The 23,057-nt window shown below is 32.8% G+C and overlaps 1 protein-coding gene across 1 annotated transcript in view; it reads right to left on the bottom strand.

Annotated features, from left to right (window-relative positions):
* Positions 1-23,057, bottom strand: part of LOC106463553 (solute carrier family 35 member F2-like) — a 137,881-nt gene that overhangs the window by 13,896 nt on the left and 100,928 nt on the right. The window contains exons 3-5 of the mRNA XM_022391620.1: positions 21,513-21,701; positions 7,675-7,822; positions 429-591 (exon numbers count right to left, since the gene is read on the bottom strand). Coding sequence (XP_022247328.1) covers positions 429-591; positions 7,675-7,822; positions 21,513-21,701 — 500 coding nt within the window. The remainder of the gene's footprint in view (positions 1-428; positions 592-7,674; positions 7,823-21,512; positions 21,702-23,057) is intronic.

Genomic DNA, 23,057 nt, shown 5'->3' with positions numbered 1-23,057 from the left:
CTTACAAGTAATCTTCGTTTCACCGCGGTTTTCATTTCTCAAAGAGCTGTCAAAGAAGTTCTGATTGCAAGAAACATGCATTTTTACGCTGACGCAAATATTAATAATATTTATCAAAGGCTTTTTCCTTGACATCTGTTTCACCATAAATCACACTAAATTCGGAAAAATTGGCACTGTTACAATCACTGAAATTAGAAGACGATTATACATGGATCTGGTAAAGCAATCATAATGGTTTTTATTTTATGAACCTACTGGGGTGCATCATTAAGTTTTCAATTAATATAGCTTGCTTGCGTAATAGAAAAGAGAAAAGTAATAATAATAATAATCAAATTTATAAAGATTGAAATAAGAAAACAATATTTAATTCGTTTGAACAGTACTTGGTTAGAAACGTTGCTAAATATTGTAACCATACTTACAACTGTATTCCATTTAGAACACTACCGAAAAGTCCTAACATCCCAAGGAATTCTACCCTGTTATAAGTTTTGATGACGAATTCTTCTGCAACATTAGACACTCCATAGAGGGCAGCACCAGTAAGACAGAGCATGTCTCCTAAAAATCTGTTGCGAGCTGAAAGTAGAAAATAACAGAAACATACTAAAATATGTATTCAAAAACAAAGAAATTAAACAATGTAACAAAACTAATAACGTGGCTTAACCCGCCCTTAAACAATATAGTAGTTTAAGTCGAGGAGTCACAGTAAAAGTGTTAGTGCTTCTTTCGTTAATAATGATTCATGTTCACTTAAAACATAATGTTTAGGGACAACAATGGACCTATTGGTCCCTTTCGGCTGTATAAATTTAAAAAATATTCTTATAGTCAACCTTTATCATTCATATAGTTATCAAGCTTTCTCTTGATCTCACTTAAATTTACTATATCCACAAAATCCGACGGCAACCCATTCCAGTGGCCAACCACCCTTTTAGAAAAATAAATCTGTCTTAGCAGAAGATGACTCCCACCTTGCCAAATTTCATACTTGTGTTACCTAGTCTTACTATTCTTGCCGTTAAGCATGAAAAAATATGATACATCAAACTATCAATTCCCTTTACAATCTTAAACACCTCAATCAGATCCCCTCTAATTCTTCTTTTCCCAAAAGAAAACAATTTCAGAAATATTAAAGTCTCCTCATATGACAATCCCTCCATCCCACGCACCATTCTAGTAACCCTCCTCTGAACCCTTTCTAAAAAGTTAATGTCCTTCCTAAGGTAAGTAGCACAAGACTGAACACAACACTCCAAATATGACCTAACCAGTGACCTATGGAATGAAAATATAATATCTTTAGGCTTATATTCAATATTGCAATAAATACAACCTAAAATCCTATTTGCCGTACCTCTAGCAACATCACATTGCTTGAATGGCGTAAAAGATTGATCAACCATTACACCAAGATCACTTTCATTCATGACACTGTTAAGGTTACTCACATCCAAATTATACTTGTAATTCAAATTATGATAATTCATATACATTATCTTGCATTTATTATAATTAAAACCGATCTGCCATTTATTTGCCCAATTCAATAAATGATCCAAATCCTTTTGTAAAGCAGTAGCATCCTTTTCACAACTAGCAGCACCCAATACCTTATTATCATCAGCAAATATTAGTAATTTATTGACCATTCCTTCATCTATGACATTGATGTAAGTAAAAAAAAGCAAAAGTCCTGAGACTGAGCCATGAAGTACCCAACTCTGGTTTCTTCCACCCAGCCACTCTTCTATTCAATTTGCTAGCTTATCCCCCACACCTATAGATATAATTTTTTACAAGCCATTTATGTGGCATCTTGTCAAATGCTTTTTGAAAATCCAGATACATCACATCTACATCCTCACCCTCATCTATATAAGCAGTAACTTATTCATAGAATGTCAAAAGATTTGTAAGGCTAGCTTTTCCCTTAGAAAAACCATGTTGACCATCCAATAAAATTCTAAATTTTTTTAAATGACTTTGCAATGCATCTTTTACAAGACTTTCCACAACTTTTCCCACAACTGATATAAGATTAATGAGCCTATAATTACTCGGACAATCTTTATTACCTTGGGCTACCTTGAAAAGAGGAGTGACATTAGGTAACTTCCAATCCTTTGACACCTGCTCACTATACAAGAACTTCAAAAAAATAGTAGCAAGTGGCTCACATATCCAATCCTTAACTTCCTTTAAAACCCTTGGGGAAACATTATCTGGCTCAGAAGCCTTATCCTTTTATAAATTTCTCGTTTTTTTCTTGACAATCTCAGAATTAATTCAATCATCTCGTTCGACCTTGTTTCCATCTATCAACTGTTCAAGATGAAGAATACTGCTTAAACCTACCCTTGTAAAAACTGAAGAAAAAGCAGAATTTACTAACCCAGTCATTTCATAATCATCAGATACAAGCCTCCCTTTATTATCCCTCAGGGGTCTTACCCCAATCCTAACATTTTGTTTACCCTTAATGTACTTAAAGAAATCCTTACTGTTAGTTATTACATTTTCAGCTGACCTTTTTTCATACATCCTTTTTGATGTCCTAATTTCCTGTTTGACCAACTTTCTTGATCTTCTATAATCTTATAAATCTCCCGTCATACCAATCAATTGAATATTTTTAATTTGTAATACTTTTCTTTAATTTTATCCTGCAGACCCTTTGTGAACCAACCTGTTTTTTTTTCTTGCAGCCACCATTTTCTTTCTATAAGGAATATACTTATCTCGAATATTTAAAAATTTTCCACATTTGCTCAGTATAAGTATATTTTTGAACGAATGAAAAACTACTTAATAGTTAATATATGGTTCATTATTATACTCCAACATAACTGAAAAGATAAAAAAGATCTTAAAGTGAACACAGAATACATTTGATCCAATATAAGACTATTGTATTTTGTATATGATAGTTTTCATTGATTAATATTTCTGTTATTACGAGCTGTTTTATGTGCGATAAATCGATAAAGACAACTCTTTGTTGGCTCGTTTTAAGTAAACTTTGATCAATATTTTACGGTTAATTTAACATCTTTTGTTTCCGGACACTTTAGATATAAGTTTGCTAAAAACTGTTTTGTTTCGGACCTCTTTAATTAAACACAATTTTTAACGTCTTATTTTTCTGTTCAACTTAATTAAATAACAATCTGTTGAAACGTTTTAGTTCAGCTTATTGTAAATAATCAAAATCTCTATTTACGTTTAGTCAACCTCAGATAAAGTTTGTTTGTTTGTTTTAGTCTTTTTCTAATGAAAGTCATCAAATTATTTATTTTGTCCCACTTTATTTAAAACTCATGTAACACCACTTGTTTCGGCCCATTTTAAATAAAGCTTGTTCCCCCCCCCCCCCACCACACACACACATTCAACAATGAGATATTATTTTAAACTTTTGTTGGGCCCACGTTAAATAACGCCAAGTCGTTTCTCAAAATCATTCTTTTGGTTCACATTATATAAATATATATACATATATATATATATGTCTGTATGTGTATGTATAAGCTTCAATCAAAATCTTTTATTTTCGACAACATTAAATAAAGTTTGATCAATATATATTCTTCGAATTAGCAAACTATTACTAAAGGGTACAGGGATTTTTTGGAATCAGGCAAAGCCAGTGTGTGACTAAAATAACGGGTGAGGCAAGAGATTTTATGTAACCTCTCTCTCACCAGTTAAATGGTGAAGAAACACATTCAATATCCTCTCTCTCTCACCAGTTAAATGGTGAAGAAACACATTCAATATCCTCTCTCTCTCACCAATTAAAGGGTGAAGAAACACATTCAATATCCTCTCTCTCACCAATTAGAGGGTGAAGAAACACATTTAATATCCTCTCTTTCTCACCAATTAAAGGGTGAAGAAACACATTCAATATCCTCTCTCTCACCAATTAGAGGGTAAAGAAACACATTTAATATCCTCTCTCTCACCAGTTACTGTTTTAAGAAGTATCACCAAAACTTAGGAACACATATCTTATTCTACTTCATAAGTACATGAATAGATGATACTGATATTGGTACTTGTCTTCTGCCCTCCTGCTGTGTAGTACAGTTCCAGTCAATGTAAAATTAACTTCAGTTATTTCTTCTGCCAAAGATCATGTAACTACTGAATAGCGAAGAGTAGGCATTTGATTACCTGGTGATAAAGCACGAAACTACTTTTAAGAATTGCGTTGGTGCTCAACAACTTTAGCTTAACATTGTGGAAACAGAACTTAAACTTTACTAAAAGTGTCTGTGATTAGTTAAATCAAGTCTAAATTTGGACTCCCATTACAAAGTAGGCTGTAATAGGATTTAATTGTTAGACGCTACTGGGCAGATGAGTGTACTTTCAACTATAGATTTGGATCAATTAATTGTTTGTTTTTGTTTATTGCAAAGCTACTAAGGTCATCCCTAACTTTGACTGTTGACCAGAGGGAAAGAAATCGGCCAGCAGCACCCACGACTGAAAGAGTAAACATATTCGGCATCAGGTTTCGATCCTTGGACCCGTAGATTGCGAGATGAGATCCATAACCATCACGCCCCCGTAAACTAATAACAATTACTATAGCAGAATTTTGACAACAAAACTTCAAGTATTTTAAGCTTTGCATTGTAGAATAAAATATTAATCTTTTTTTATTTTCATATCATTAAAAATTTCGCGCGAAAGTTCAAATGTAAACAAAAAACATGTAAAATGTAAATGTTATTACCATTTATCATCATTAGAACTTTTGTATAAAGATGTTAAACAACTTCTTAATTTTTTGAAAATATATTTAAATTGCTATCTTAAACTGTAGTTATGATGGTCTTCTTTGTGCTGAAACAAGAAATTTGCGATTTCCTTTCGCTAATTGCGTTTTGTCGACTTGTAAACTGAGTAATACATTTTCACAATAGTAGATCATATTACTCAAGAGAAAACCCATGCATCAAAGGAAAGGGTCGTATTTTTGTAAGAACGATCTTCATGATAGAATGCAGTGGCGTGTGGCAGCAGATCATAACATATATATATATGTATCGTGAAATTCCAGATCATTCGATAGTCAACGGCGTGCAAGTAATTTTCAGTTGGAGGAATATGTCACAGCTTTTTGGACAAAGAAGTTTGCAGACTGGTCGTCCAGGAAAAAAAAACAGAACATATGGAAAGTGCTAACAAATTGGACTTAACCAAATCAACTGGGCAAAGATCTTTTCCTTGTAAAGAAACGTTAACCTCAAGCTCTTTCCATATATTGTTAAGCAAAAAACAAGCTGCATAAAATCTTACGAAAGATGCCTTCCCGTGAAACAGGGAAGTTCTCTTGTAACAATGGGCGGAACTTGGTGTACTTAAAGGACTCTGACAAGAAAAAAAAATATTTGCTACCGTTAACTAAGTGATAAAGGATATTCCAACATCATACAGAATACGTAAAGAAATACTTTCGTCAAGCTTTATTATGTACTATCACATTTAAATTTCACAAACTACACAGTTATTGTATGGCCAGGGTGCCAAGAAGGTATGGTTACATCTTGATGTGGCATAAAGTCACATTGTTAATTCCATAGCAGCCTTTCTACGAAGTATGTAAAATTATTTTGCTTGCTCACGTTATCCCCCTTCTCCAACATGTACGTGAATCACCTGATTGCACGTCTATTCATTTCTGTGCAAGACGTATGGTCTAAAGTAAACATCGCCCTATTTCCCATAAACTTGGTACAATTAAAACTATGGTAACAGGCAACAGTACATCATTATGGCCATAAAACTGAGTACATTATATTATGGAGAAAATATTTCCAAAGGAAGTATAGTCTTGTACATCGTTCTTACGAAGTGCGATTATCTTTCTACATACAGTGTTGCAGGACATTTTCAAAGACTAGCTAGATAAAACAAGCGACGTAAAATCTGTATACTCTAAACGTTTCAGGTCCAGATCTAACATGAACCTATTGAAAATGCTTAAAGAAATATATGCAACCTTATTCCTCTAACCTATCAACAGTTTTATTAATTCTATTTGAAGTGATTCACAAAATATGCGGTCTTATTCCATAAACCTATCAACAGTTTTCTTAATCCTATTTGCCCCCCAGTGGCACAGCGGTATGTCTGTGGACTTACAACGCTAGAAACCGGGTTTCGATACCCGTGGTGGGCAGAGCACAGATAGCCCATTGTGTAGCTCTGTGCTTAATTCCAAACAAACCAAATCTTAATCCTACTTAAAATGCTCCAAGGATTATATGCAACCTTATTCCTTAAACTTATCAACAGTTTTCTTAATCCTATTTAAAGTGTTTCAAGAAATATATGCAACCTTATTTCTTAAACTTATCAAAAGATTTCATAATCATATTTAAAATGTTTCAAGAAATATATGCGACCTTATTCCTTAAACCTATCAACAAATTTCTTAATCCTATTTAAAGTGCTTCAAGAAATATATGCGACGTTATTCCTTAAACCTATCACAAGTTTTCTTAATCCTATTTAAAGTGCTTCAAGAAATATATGCGACCTTATTCCTTAAACCTATCAACAGTTTTCTAGAATACTTGCCAAAAAAATAATCTACTTCATAGCTGCTTAGGGCCTTTAGCAATACATCTTAGCTATGCGTATTGTCCATCTGTTTGGAATTTTTTTATGCCAAATTGTCTCTAATTTCATATTGCACTAGCGAAGTTTCATTAAATATTTTTATCGATTCACCACCAAATCTTTTAACTTTTTTTTTATAAATTTGTTAAAGATATAACACCAATCGCTGTGTTAACTTTCAAAAGAAGTTAGTTTCAATTAAAGATTAAATCCCAACACACGAAATGAAAAGAAGTTTAAAATAACATCTTTATTTTCTGGTGAATAACTTGGCATCTGTACGTATAACGGTCATTAAAAGTTTTATCACTATATTCTTCGTCTTTAACTCTTCAATTATTAATTTGCTATAACCAGTTTTTGCTATATTCCTTCTAATACTGCACCATACGTAAATAATTGTGAAAACTATTTTGTGCTATTTCTGAATTACTTTATATTCTTATACTCGAGAAAATGATAGAACGTACGCTTCCATGAAGGTTATAAGTCTACTATTTACGTATTCTAACAATGCTTTCAAGCACTGAGAGAGAACTGAAAAATAACATCACGTGAACAGAATATTTTTGCCTTTAATAGAAAATCAAATCAAATATCTATAGCTAGCATGGTTATATGCATGTTTTTATAAATCGATTAATAGTAACGCTGAAAAAATAAAACTTAAAAATGACTATAAGATTATATATATAGTACTTCTATGATATTTTTTGTAATCAAGGTAATAATCTCGATTTTATATCATTTGAAATGTGTAACTACATCGGTCCTTTATTTTAGACTTACTGTTTAAATATTTAAAATAAAATAGCGTTGGATTGAAATTGCTTAAATAATAGTCATAGCAACTTCCTAAAAAAATGTAATTTTGACTTTCTGAATTTAATTGCTCAAAACGAGCTTGAGGTTTTCGTTTTTTAAGTATCTTAGTTTCTTTTTTCTTCAATATATTTGTGACTTTTGTTTCTACAATACACGTGTTTAAACAACTAAATTAAGACCTACCAAACTGGGAATTCTTCTCTTCTTCTAGATCAGCCCAAACAAGACACCCTACTCCGAGTAGAGCGACACCTACTCCTAATATATGGACAATTTTATAACGGACCTTCAGAAATAACCATGACAGAGCCAACACCATGGCAATAGTAAAGCAGTCGAGAAGCTGAAATAAAATTCCGATCAAAGTTAAGCAGTTTATTTTAAAACTATAAGTTTTCATATGAAAGTAACAAAGCAATGTATTACCTCAAAAACATTTCAATATATCATAATGTGCCGTGAGGAAAAACTAACCTATCGACTAGTAGGTCAACCTACTTACCAAAAACTTGTACTTAATCGAAGACATTTATGGTGTATAGTAAAATATGATAGTTTTATTAATATTTTATTGTTATGCAATTTCCCTTGTGTTTACACCGCAATACATTTATCCAGCTTCGTGATTCTAAGTTATTAAACCCTTTTAACTGTAGCTTAATGGATTATTTTAGCCCTAATCTAAATCCATCGAGATATTTTTGCCTTGAACATAAACTAAAAATAAATCTACATCTTGGTATTTATATCAATTACTGTAGCCACACGACATATTTACGTCTAGAACTTAGTTTTAGAATTATTTTAGTTTATCCTCAACTTCCTTTATTTTGTAATCTTAACAATTGAAATTATTTGCTCTCAACTCTCTTCCTCTGACCTATTTGATAAAAGAGTAGCTCAAGAGTTGGCGGTGGGTGGTGATGACTAACTGCCTTCCCTCTAGTGTTTCACTGCTAAATTAGGGACGGCTAGCGTAGATAACCCTCGTGTAGCTTTGCGCGAAATTCATATCAAACCAAAATGGACCTATTTGAACTTCAATAGGTTGTTTCATGTGTATATTAACCTTAGCTTAACATTTACACCTCAATTCTAGCCTTTTAGATTAGTTGTACCTTAACCTCAACCTGGGAAATTACTTATTTCGTTTCCGTAACGTACTAAATTATCTATATAGAAGCAACCTTAACTTATCTAATGTTTGTACCTTTAACCAGAGGATCAATAAATTTCGCATAAAACACAAAACCAGTGTATTGATTTGTAGTTAGAATAACTTTAAAAAATTATATAAACAGCACATTGTCCTAAAAACTTAAATGTGTAATCTTCTAGAACTAAAATTGAATGGAGTTATAGATCCTAAAATCGCAATAGCTACAATGTTGCCTTGTAAACGTTTGTGTCATTATATAAGTAACGTAAACGTTGTTGGGATTATATTTTGATTAGTAATTTCTTCGAGCTTAGATGAAAAATAAAGTATATAAATTCTGTATAGAAATCACTGATTGAAGAGGAAATATAGTGATGTCGGGAGTCATCGTGTCATCCCACACGATCACGTATCTCTAATGCTCCAGTGCCTACATCTTTACTATAAGTTTTTTTTTTTTATGAAACAAGTGTTGCAAATATGATTGTACAAGCGATATATTCTGGTCCATTCAGTTCATTGACAAGAAGGTTCCATCGCTATAATAATTTTACCAGATTTTTTTTAATCTACTTCTTTTAGATTCTGTCTGTTTGCCAGTAACTGTCCTTCCACTGCTGCTTCAGTTTTCTAGGAGACCGGTCCTTTTCCTTTCGTTTTCCATCGTTCACATTTTCCCACCATTTGCTCTTCCCACAATCAGCAAACACATCCTGTCTTAGGTGACGGACAGTTGTCGATAGCTGAAGAACACCATGTTTACAGTGTTGTTGCAACTAACAGGATTAATTTCAGAGCTTCTTCTATCACCGTCTGTTATGAAAAGTAGCTAGATAGAACCAATCTAAGATGCCGTATCGATCTTATCTAGAATACACTAACTTCTCCAGTCCCTCAATAAAGATATATAGCCTGACGTTGTTAAAGCTGTTGCAATTTTTATGTTATGTCTTTTTATATTACGTTTTCTTTTATTAGGGACCTCTGAATTACAGACAGAATTGTAACTAATAACTTACACACAAAAATTATTTCTAGAAAGCCATCAAAAATGTAGTTTGTAGTCATGTAATTATTTTCAAATTTGCCTTTTTGTTTTTCTTTTTATTCATGTGAATGTTGATGCTCTTTTGGTTTTGGTTTAGTTTTTCACTTTGTTAAAGTTATAGCTAGACTTTTCGTCGGACTGTACTATCATTTTCCAAAGAAAGTAGTTTTCAAAGTATACCTTTCTTTGGCAAATTTTTTCATTAAAATTCATATTCCCAGTGCACATAAAAACATTCTGTGCTACAAGATTCTGAATCCACTTCATTAACGCAAGTGGGTAATGAACTGGTTTCCTACAAGATAATGACACTCCGCTATTGCCGTTTGTATTGTTGAGCACCTGCTGTCTTTTCAAGTGCTTAGATAATAAAAATTCCAGGCAATTCTTATGAATATTACTCTCAATCAATGGAGGAAATGATTTTCTTCTCCTCAAACGTAATTTCCGATTTAAAAGCCGACGCTCGAGGCACTTGACAGCTTATATATATATTTTTTTATCGACAGTTAGCAGGGACAATCTTTCCATCTACATTATTAGTATAAAAGCATCAAGTTTCTGCTTAAACAACCACTCTCTACAATGAATAAAAATTCACAAATTACCCCCATTACCACTCAAAGTACCTTTTCTTGAATGTTTGTTTGAACAACATCAATGATTAAAATTTTTTAGTGATAGGCGACAGTATATGCGACAGATATTTGAAGTTTTTTTAATTAACTTCTTCAATGTGACTTAATTAAACTGTTTTCAACAAATAGAGTTAAAACAAAATATAAGTTACAAATAAAGTAATGTTAATTCAAATGTAACTACTTTGAGCCTAAACGCATAAACTAGTGGCTTCTTTAGGTGTTATCATTGTAGCACAAAGTGACACTGAATATCAAAATAAATTTTTAGTAATCGTGATAAAAACGTTAACAAAGATGAAGCAAACTTAATTTATGTAAAAGAATTAAAATTATTATTCTAAAAGTCAGATGACATCTGGATGAAACAAGTTAATATACGATTGTAATTATATAAAATATATATGTTAAAGACAGCTAGCATTTGAAATAATTAGATAGAATTGCCTAGTGTAAATCAAGTAAAATTTCATGTAACTAATAGCGAGAGCATGTAGCATCTGACAGTTATCATATAAAATCAATCGTGTGATAAAATGACACCAAATTATTTTTTATTAATTTATGTGCTATAGGAATTGGCCAAAGTTATGCATTGTTATTTTTTTCTTCAAGTGAATATGGTATGTTAAAAACGACAAAAAGAAACAGAAGGAAATTTTTAAAAAGAAAGATTGGTTAAAATCATGGTAACGTTGAAAAACCTGATTGTCTAAATAATCATCTAATTTACATGTAAATCAATACATATTCTGTGCTAGTGACAATTTACGACTGTGTTTAACCTCGTGCGACACTTTACCATGAATGAGGGCTGTCACTGAGATCTGTAGCCTTTCGAATGCAATTCATCCAAAACCAATATCACGGTGGGTTGCTAGTGAGTTTTCTTGTAAAATCCTCCAAACCTCCAGCTTAGATCGCACTAAACGTAGACAGTTTGTCGGTGTGACGGCTCTAAGATACCATAAAGCGTTTGTCACTAGAAGGACAGTACAATACGCTTACTTTAAAGCTTTCTGAAATTTTCTATATGATTTGCATGCACCTCCAGTCATCCGTTCCAAAATGGTCAAAAGTATTCAGAAGACTACGTCTAGCGTGCCAGAAAACTTCCCTCTTCAGCCTATAAGCTGAAGACTCAAATATATGAACCAGTTTCATCAAAATTCAACATAAGTGACAGGTTCAACCTTCATTTATTTTACCGTAAATACGTATGACGGCCTTATTACTTGATGGATTCGACGGAATTAGTAATGAAGAACAGCAAAATTGGGAAAACACAAGTCTCAGTGTATATTTAAAAATGACAAGTGCCGATATAAATTATCAGAACACTGATTTCAATGACAAATAAAAACCGTGTAAAATATCAATTTGTTTCGGTTGTTTACGTTAAACTGCTTGGATTAATGATTTTCTTATTTCTATATTAGCAAGTCTATTGCAAAATTTAAGGTGTTAAATAAGTTATCTGTCGTAAATGCGTATATTCACTCTCAAATACCATGACTGTCATAGATCTGTTTGTTAAACAAGTTCCAAAATTGTCTGAGTTGTGTATGTTAAACCGTTAAGATTTGTTCTAGATACATCAGATAAATGCTAGATACCACGTGATTGCATGGGTTGTATATTTTGGTTTATTCTTAACCATAGTATATGATAAACTGTCTAGAATATTTCGTGATGTTAGGAAAACTCACTGTTTGAGAAAAATCAATTAAAGAGAAAATATCAGGTATCATGACTGTCCCAGTCCAGGCCATTCACATGGGGTACATGTTACACACTCATACATAATTATATATATATACTATACCAACACATGCAAGTACATCAAATGCACAGACGTAAACAGCATCATACTCACCAAAATTACCGGGTCCGTATGGATAGAGTCATTAAAGGACCGGAGCCCTTAATTATTCCCCTGGTCCAAATTGTATATGTGCTTTCTTCTGGGACTATGTTTGCCCCGTTTGTATATGTTCAGTTTTGATGAACCTTGTTATTATGCCACATGATTACGTTAAGGTGTTATACACCATATTTTGTTCGTTTTGTTTAAAGTTACGATTTCAAACCACAACCTTCCGAGTTATACATTATTGTACCAGTTTTTTTTATATATTAACCGGTTTGGTACCAAGACTGTGAGCTTCCATGACTGTTTTCAACTGTGAATGTTAAACTAGTATAAGCATGAGTATTCCAATTGTGTTCTTCATCTGTCAAATGCAAAGGCCTGGCATGGAATCACGATCTGTGGGATCGAAACACATCACCGAAAATGCTCGTCCTTTCAGCCATTTCAGGGCATTATAATGTCACATTAAATATTACTATTCGTTAGCAAAGTTTAGCCCAAGTGTTTACAGTGTGCATGGTTCATTAAATACCTCCCCACTTGTCTATTACTTCAAAATTGTGGACGGCTAGAGCAGATAGCCCTCGAGTAGTTTGGCTCGAAATTCTACAAAAATAAACAAGCGGGTGTAAAGATTGTCTATATATGTAAAAGCTCAATTATTTATTTATTTTGTCTTGAATGTTTCATTTATATATATAGATATATATATTCAACTGTTACATACCATTATTTGCCTAATTATGCATGTTAAACCATCGGGTACCATCACTGCTACAGAGGTATATAAACCGTGGGGTGTTACAATAGGTCTCACATGTATATATTAAACTGTCTAAAGCTATTATTGCCTAAGTTGTACACATTCAACATTCTGAATCCAGGATTGCCAATTAGGTATATCGTTTAGGTTAAAACACAAGATGTCACAAATTGTAATAATCGTATATTCTAAACCTTTAGTTACTACTTGTATCATATCTGTATGTATTAAATTTACAGCCACAATGACGGTCGTAGTTGTATATTTTCAACACTCTGGATTTCTGAAAGGAGCATTTATTTAACTGTTATGTACCATTATTGTTATAGAGGCGTATTTTATACTGTCAGGCATGGTGATTGCATCTATAATATACGATAAACTGGCATGTAGCATGTTTGCTGAATTTGCATTAATTTAACTGTTAGAAGTCATGATTATCCCATATGTAAATCGTAAAGAGCCTACAATCATGATTATCCCACATTAGTATATTCAACTATAATTGCTATCCCAGTTATTTAGATTAAACTGTTTGGTGTCATGGTTGTCCAGACATGTATGTTTAATTGTCGGATACCATGACTGCCCCAGTTGTATACATTAATTTTTTAGAGTTTAATTGGTTCAGTATGTTTTCAGCTGCTAATTATTTTGATTGTACAGAGGTTCAGTACGTTACATTAATATTATTTTGAACATGTACATTAACAAGCCACGAGACAACCATAGCCAATATATGTCGCGGTGGAATTGAATGTATCACAACTACATTTTGCCATTGCTTATAGCTACATAGGTAGTTTGATTCCATCAGAATTTTATCACCTTTGGTATGATATATAACAGCTCTTTATATCCCTTGTACTTAATGACACTGGAAACAAAGGAATATGACTCAACATGGGACATCGGTACCATCCTAAAGAAACCTGATTCAAGTTGTATCCCAGCTGTGGTAAGCAAGTGTGGCGTTTTGAAACAGGTGAAAGAAAGTCTACAAACACAAATGTCAGTAGTAAAAGCTTTCCACATGCTTGTTACAACAGTAAGCAATTAATCAAAAGAATAGCCATCTGGAAAAGTGTCCCAAGTCATGTGTACACAATATGCTTCCATGACATATTCGTTCAACGATCGCATACCTGAAGCAGCTGGAGATTGAAACGGGTATCCATACTATTTCATACGGAGACATAACATTCAAGTCGGTCATCGCAGCACCTATGAATTTCCTCTTATACTAGATGGATTTTCGAAAGCAAACAGGGAAGAGTGTTACGCTTTGAACATGATAAAGTTACGACAGAATCTTTCGTAATGGAAACTAAAAGCAGGGCTATTGTCAAAATGAGTGGCCATCAGATATAGTATGGCCAGACGTGGTGACACTGCTTTTAACGACGTGATGAGGCTCCAACATAGATTTAATGTAACATACTAAACCCCTCTATAGATTATACTATCTGAAGACATTGTTAACTCAGTTATAGTATTTCAGCCTTATTTTTCCAATTACTTACCTCTAAAACTGTCGGGTACCATGATGGTGTCATTTGTTTATTTTACATTGTCAGGATCTATAATTTTCCAGCTGTGTATTTAAAACTGTATTTTTTTATACACACAAAGGATTATATTAAAATATGTGTCATCGTAACATAGCTTACACCATTTCTTTTCCGTAGGAAAACTTCTAGGTGGCATTAGGCTAATTAAATTGTTATGGTTTAACCCGTTAGCCTAAATATAGGCAAGTTACAAAGTTGCTTAGTTTGGCTACTTTTATTTATAGACTGTTGCAATACCGTCATCTATTTAAAAATGTTGAATTAATAATTATCAAAAAGGTTTCAGAGTATGTGAACATTCATTCTAGCTTTTGGGTGGATCACTAATTATTTGGCATGAAAGAAACAATTCTGTATTGTCTGTGGTTATTTTGTACTTTTAATTTTGAGAAATAGACAAAGAGATTTTATTCTACAGAACAGTGTATTTCACGACAACTAACGTTAACTCTAAGGTTTTTTATTGTTTGTTATTGGCTATATCTGGACAAAAGAATGAACTCATCGTCACTGAAACCATTTAGTTTTTAAGCAAAGTTTGTTCGTGATTTCTTTATTCAAAGAGCTCCTATAAACACTACTAGAAACAAAAACTGTTTGTTTTAAACAATAAGGGTTTTTAAATAACAATATGATAATCTTCCATTGAAACAGATAATCGGTGAATTTGTAAAGATGCTTACTATATGATAAATTTTTATGAGTTAGCACATCCCAATCAATACAAAGGATTGTGTATTAAAGAGATCTTAAGTTAATTTGGCTCAGTAGTACTACTTTGACAAGACTTCATTTTACTTCTCATCTCGCCAAAAATATTATTTTTGTATTGTTTTATATATTATACTCATAGATCGTAATTTCTCTGAGAAGTAATCTCTTCAAACTACGCAGGCGGAATAAGAACATTTCTCTACTTTTTCAGAACGCAAATCTTTCATTTTAAAATTTCGAAATTAAAACAATTTAATCTTAAATAGAAAAAATAATTGTCTTTTGTCATTTGTGAAAAGAGGTTTTCTCGTAGCTTGGATAACGTTTGAATACACACGAGCCCAGAATTAACAGTAGTCACAGGAAAACTTAAGCGTGCTGCTTTCATTGTATGTCGGTTTGTACGTTTGCACACGAGTGAAAAGACGCCATTCACATAATGGGAAAGTTAAAATAAAGGAATAAATAAATTACTGTTTTCTTCCCAGAAAGTTTATTATAACAGTGCACTATCATATACATAAGCGTTTGTTTTGAAAGTCATATAGTTGACTGTATTTTAGAACTTTTACAGCTCGGTAGCATGCAATATGGCTGTAAAATAAACTCAGGTTTGATTAATTTCAAAAACGTGATTCAACAAGCAGAATACGGAAACGGAAAATTGTACTTTAAATTCTTTAAAAAACCGTTCTAGAAAAGTTGCGAAATGCGAACTAATATTAAAAACCAGGTATTCAAAAGTAGCATTAAAATTCCAACACCTTCAAACGTACAAAGAAAAAAATAACAATAAATCAAGTTCTTTTCAACTCAAGTTAGTTTTAGGTATTGAATATTGTTGTTGTTTTAAATATAAATCAGTTATTAATAATTACGTAAGCAAAATGTGAGTTTGATGAACAGAAATAAGAACAGTGAAATAAGCGATTATTAAAGATAGAATGCAGACATACCTAATGACCTACAGTTGATGAGCCAAGGAAGCTCTCAGAAAAGTCCAATATGTACGATATTGTGTTATGGGGTCTGTAATCTACTTCACCTGACATATATCGATAATATTAGACTTAGAGTGATTAAGTTATTATTTGATTAATATTTTGCGATTTGTATGCGGCTTCTCAATTTTTGTAAAATAATGTTGTTGTTTTGCTTTTGTAGTAGGCTGAGTACATTTAATCGAAGTTAAAGCTATAGCAGTGACTTCTAAGACTCAAAAACATGTACGAAGGTTTTGTTATTCGTGTAACACCATGCTACGCAATGATCTGTCTGTCTGCACTCTAGGCATCACGTAGAATCGAACCACGGACTTTAGGATCGTAAATCCGGAAACTTACCGCTCACCAACCGGGGGACATAGGTAAGTCCAAAAGCCTATTATTACCTTTCGAAAAAGAACGGGAGACAACTACATTGAACTAGTGAATTAAGTAAACATAATTATATGTCTTATAATATACCTTATATGCTTTAAATTCTAAAAATGCTCAAAGTAATTAACAAGGAGCTTCTCATTTCTCCCAAAATGCACATTTTAAATGCCAAAGTAGAGAATATCTCATATTTTAACACTGAAATATATTGAAATGAAAGCCTTTGAGTATAATAATTTTTATTTATTTGTAATAATTAGTTTCTAAACAACGCTTATTTGTACCAAGGATACTAAGTACTAGGTTTAAAGATACAAGGATTCTAGGATATCAAGCTTAGCTTATATATGTTATGTAGGATATTAGATTTAACTATACGTCATTTACAATATGCTTATTTCAACTATACACAATTTTCAGGTTAAGGTTTTTATTATACAACATCAGGATGCTTACTTACGCATTATGTAGAATTAGGATATATATATAACAAGTATTGAGTATTAGGCTCAACTATACACGGTTTTCCAGATAATATGGTCGACATTAAAGGTGTGCTATTTCACTCATATAATATATAATTCTTATTGGTTTAATCATACAGAATACTACGATATGAAAACAAGTTCTCTAATGTGGACAAAACGTTATGCATAGATATACATGTTTTCATGGGATACTAAAGCCAGAGAAACAATGGGTATTTGTTTCCAATAATATATGATGATAAGCTTGATTTAGAAGACCTAGATGTCAATGGTATCTTTACGAGGTGTACAGGATGATAGACTTAGCCATACAGAATGTATGTTACAATGTAGTATACAGAATGTAAGTTCACTAGCCTTATCTGTAAAACAAGCACATTATAATGTGCTAGTTATTTATAGAAAAATATGTAGAAAGTTATAAGAATGTTTTCGTATAAACGTTTCTGCCCTGGGCATATCAGTGAAGATATCAATTAAATTATGCTGCGTTCGTTACACCCTGAATGCTGTTCCGTACTCATATTTCACCAGGATATTGACATAAAAATATAACTGTTTTGGTTGTTAAATAATTGTTTGGATAATTTTGGTAGTAATTGTTTGTTTGTTTCGAAGATTATCGGATATTCGGTTAAAGCTATTCAAAGGTTATCTGCACTAGCCGTCCCTAATTTTCAACTCGTAAACTAAAGGAAAAACATCTAGTTAACAGGCACCCATCGTCAACTCTTCGAATAGTGGTATCTGCCCTTCACCCTTTTAGCGCACACACACATCCCCAAAGTGCGGGGTGTGATTTTGTGACAACGGAACGTGAACCATGGATCCTCGAATTCACAAACCAGCACATTAACCGCTAGGCCACGCTCAGCCCCGGTAATAATTTACTTCAAGCACTAAAAATAATGTTTTTCTTTCCTTTGAACTATAACTTCTACAATGGAGAACTGAAGCTATTTAATACAGCTTTCTGTAACATTCATGGAACAGCCTCATAGAAAAAAATGCAAAATTTAGTGTTTAAATAACAACATGTCTAGAATGTTTTGTTGTTGTTTTTCTCGATAAAATGTAATATTTTCAGTTTATTAGTGACGTCGTAATGATCAGTTACCTCTATATGGGATTCTTTCTGATTGGCTGAATTATTTATATTACGACATTCTCATCATTAAAATTATTGGATAGAAGACAAAATGTATAGATTATTTATCACAAGCAATATAGTAATTGAGATACATACATTATGTTATATGTATATCGTTATAGTCTGCTATAGAGTAATATCTTATCGAAGAGTGAGCTAGCATTCTCTATGTAGGGATTTTGCATGGACACCCGTATTAAAACAATACAAGAAAACCTAGATTTCTTATTTTCGTTCGCCACCATCTTTCTTCAACAAGCTTAGCGCCTACCTAGTTGTGGCAGTAACTATACTTTTATCATCATTTAATAGAGCAAAACAGTCTTCATGATTTTTGACTACCTATTTTATTATCATTCTTTGCAAAAAATCAAAAATAAAACCATTATTCTAATGTAAACGATGTTATTACCCCTTGGAGTTAGCTTTCTTACAGAAATCTGGTGTTCATTATAAAAGCTTACGTACAGGATCAAAAAGAATTACCAGCCAATACTCTATGAACATTAGATGAATGTAACATGTATAACACTCGATGCTTTGTACACTATATAATCGGTGTCTTTATAGAGCCGACCCTTATATTATGTATGTAGTGAAGGACTAAGAAAATCAATAGACATATAGGGCATTAGAAGCTAGATATGAAAAGCTACCAGGGATAGTCGTTCTATCTCCGATGTATATGCCGCTTTTCAGCTATGCAGAGCGTCCTAAAGCTCAAGCAGTAACTATAATTTTACCATCATTCGATAGACCAAAACAGTCTTCACAATCTTTCACTACCTATTCTTTATTCTTCTATGCAAAATGTATAAAGCTTTAGAATACATTATATAACCTTGTAACCCATGTACGCCAGCCATCTTATAAAAAGTTAAACTAGCAAGTATTAGGGAAAACATTTATCGCTAAATAAAAAAGCTACGTAGGACTGGCTACTGAACTTGAAAAAATGAACCAAACAAGATAGGAATTAAAGTGGGTTTATCACTTGATCCGGCTAATGATCACATAGCAGACTAAGCTGTCTCGACTTTACATGGATAATAAAATCTCTACGTTACTGGTTTCCTCATCGGCAAATCAAATAGAACCAGAATTTCCAATCATAAAATGTTATTCTATTGTAAAATAGTCATAAAAGTAGTATTCTAAAGTTAACTAAAGGAAGGGTACAATGATGAAAGCTGACATTCCATTCAAACACCAAGCTTTTGATAGACAAAGTGGGGAAGCCAAAAATGTAAATATTTTATTCTCCATGTAAAGTCGAGACAGCTTAGTCTGCTGTGTGATCATTAGCCGATCAAGTGATATGTCCATTTACAACCCTATATTTAATCATAGAAACGAAACAATTATTTCCCATAGAAATATTAACGTAAATAACTTATGGGGAAGTAAAATATAGAAACGCATAGTATTATCTTACATGGCAAAGGATTAAAGGAATAATTAAGAAAAGTAACAGGTAGGATCAAGTTACTGCTAAGTAGAGTAAGGATTATTGTTATATTATTAAACATGATGAATATTGAAGACACTATTAAATCTAGTAAAGAGTAATGATCTATACCGTTGGAAAAGATTTAAGAAAATATTTTCTTTTTTAAAAGTACATAGTGTGGACTGGATTATTTTCAAACATTAGTTTCAAAAGAAAACAACAGGGCCTTCTTTTACTTATTGACTGATGTTTCGGTTTTACACCTTCACTAAAGATTAGAGCTACTGACAAAGCCTAACAGTTTAGCAGACATAACCCTTATGAAGGTGTAAAACCCTAACTTCAGGCAATAAACGAACGAAGACTCTGTTTTCGTTTGGAACTATTGACACTTTCTGTACAGTTTTGAACGATGCAGATAACCATAATAAATAATCCTATAATATAAATTATTCAACGAGAACATTTTAAAAACCATCCGTTATAGGTACAGTGTTTAAGGATACACATTTTACACTGGTTTTATAAGGGAAACATATTCTTTTCTGCATCCTTAATGAAGAGATTTTAAATTTAATCAAGCCAAAACTCTAATTTGTTTGTAATTTGATCAAACGAAAAATCTAATTTGTTTGTAATTTGATCAAACGAAAAATCTAATTTGCTTATTTTGTTTCAGCACAAAGCGCATTGAGTTATCTACGTAGGGATTGAATTTTTCCTCAAACTTACCGCTGATCCGCTAGGAGCCATCTCTTTAGAATTAGCTATCAATAATTGTGCATACATTATTCCTGTCTATGTATTTAATTTCGACTTCGAAGCTTGTGCTCTGTAGTTTTTGCGCGTCATAATATTATTTTGAGACTTTTTTTATATTTTAAAACTTATAATCACACTGAAAGCGTTGTAACAGACAAATACAAATACAGCTAAGTGTATAGACAGGTTGATAGACAAGCATATTTATAAACACACGGACCTTACAGATATATTGATAAAAATAGCTACATCGAATGACAAGTAAACACATAATATACAAAAATGGATCTATAAGTAAGTAAATATGATAACGGATTAACATATAGGCAAGAATAAAGACAGATAGGTAGGTTAATAGATACCCAGACAAATCTACATATGCAAATGTACGTTTTAGAACAGCTAGAGTTAGATGTACGCAGAGATAAATATAAAGATAGACAGATAATACAATACAAAGGCAGGTATTGGATAAACATGCTAGCTAAAACTAATATATGTATATAGATGGATAATGTTTATTTGTTTGTTGTGAATTTCGCACAAAGGTACACGAAGGCTGTCTGCGCTAGCCGTCCCTAAGTTAGCAGTGTAAGACTGGAGGGAAGGCAGTTAGTCATCATCACCCACCGCCAACTCTTGGGCTACTCTTTTACCAATAAATAGTATTGACCGTCACATTATTACACTCCCATGTTTGATGTGACGGGATTCGAACCTGCGACCCTCAGATTGCGAGTCGAGCGCCCTAACTACCTGTATATTGATAATGTCAAAAATGTCTTTTTTTTTTATTAGCAACATTCCTTTTATCTCCAAATATAATCAAAAATTCTCTGCAAAATTTTCTTCTTTTCCATTATTTGTTTCTCAGACTGATCTATTTGCTAATCAAGTAGCTTTGAACTCGAATGTTAAATAACTCTTATTGGCAACCGTTCGTAACCCAAACTGTGTCATTAGAAAAAGTTTGGTTGATTTTACATCTCTCTGTAGATATTTTAATCGAGATCGGCCAGTGCTCAGGAGTCTACTTACCTGGATACTTGTTAGAGTAGTGTATTGATAAGCCTTAACTAACAGAAAATTAGCTTCCACGTCGGCCACTGCTACCAAAAAGTACTTCCATCCCCGACTGCGTAAAACAGGAATCAGTCCTTGGTCTCCTGAACGACATGCCAACCACGTGGTGAACACCGTACACAGAAGCACATAGCTGAGGAAACTCTGAGCTTCGGGAAGAGAGAAATACATTCACCATAATAAAGATAAAGCCTTGTCTATATATATGTGTATATATATGTGTATATATATGTATATGTGAAAAACTTGAATCCTTTCCTTTAACCAAATGTTCTTTCTTTACCAAACTACTTTTTATTTAACCGATTTCGTAGCATCACTGACTACTTATCAATATAAAAACTGTAAAAAGATAGAGAACAACTAAACATTACATCTAAGTGTAAAGAGATATAAAATATGCAAATTATATTTTTAAATCATTTTTTTATTATTTTATATGTTCTAAATTTGTTATTTCTTTAAAAAAACTCAGGTTAGAAAATAAGTTATCTGATCACTAACGCTTGAAATCAAAACATAATTAAAAAAGTCTTTAACTTAAGATCAGTATTAAAATATTTGTAAAGTTAAGGATAAAATTACTATAATACATTACCCCAAATCCTACAGACTGCAGATACTTTTGAAAAATACTATACTTACTGTGGCCTTAATAACCCTTAAGTTTCTTTGAAAGCTATCCGCAATATATATAAGGTACATCTGAAATACGCACCAAAATCTTTAGGTCCCTATTTATTAAACATGTCGCTTCCTAACGGTTTTCAATTAAAATTTAAAGAACTGGATGAACATTTCATGTCAGCTTCCACGTGGCTCATTGGTTTCACATCATGCTTTTATGGCCTTGGGCAAGACACTTTATCCCACTTGTTCCGATATAGCCAGCTCTGTGATAAGAATCTAACTGTTAGCTGGGGGGCTAGCCTGCGATGGATTGGCATCCATCCAGGAGGAGTGGGTCACCTTTCTTATCAACTTGTGCCATTGGAACCGAAACTAGAAAGCACCAACCTTATGTGCCTTATAAAGGCAGGGAGAGGATTTAACTCTTTAACTAACAAACTTCTAATTAGCTGGGCCCTGTGGATATGTGTTAAGCTTCAGAGATCGGGATCCGATCCCTCCTTGGATAACCTTTTGCGCTGAATTAAATTAGATTTTTGGTTTGATCAAAGTTAAACAAACATGTATATGTGAAACATAAATAATATGTTTGTCTGTTTGTTGAGTTTTGCACCAAGCGAAAAACATCTACGCTACCCATTTTAATTTAGAAGTGCTAAACGAGAGGAAAGGAAGCTAGTCAACACCACCCACCGCCAACTCTTGAGTTACTATTTTATCAACAAATAGCGGTATTGACCATAACATTATAACGCCCCCACGGTTAAAAGTGCAAGCATATTCGGTGAAAGGATTCAAACAGCGAATCGTTGGCTGCGAATCGGGATATCCAATAGCATTCGTCTGAAGTATGCACTGTAAACGACATAA

The sequence above is a fragment of the Limulus polyphemus genome, unplaced genomic scaffold (genome assembly GCF_000517525.1).
Source record: "Limulus polyphemus unplaced genomic scaffold, Limulus_polyphemus-2.1.2 Scaffold54, whole genome shotgun sequence".
NCBI lineage: Eukaryota > Metazoa > Arthropoda > Merostomata > Xiphosura > Limulidae > Limulus > Limulus polyphemus.
Note: the sequence above shows the minus strand (reverse complement) of the source record. Positions and strands in the feature narration are given on the sequence as shown.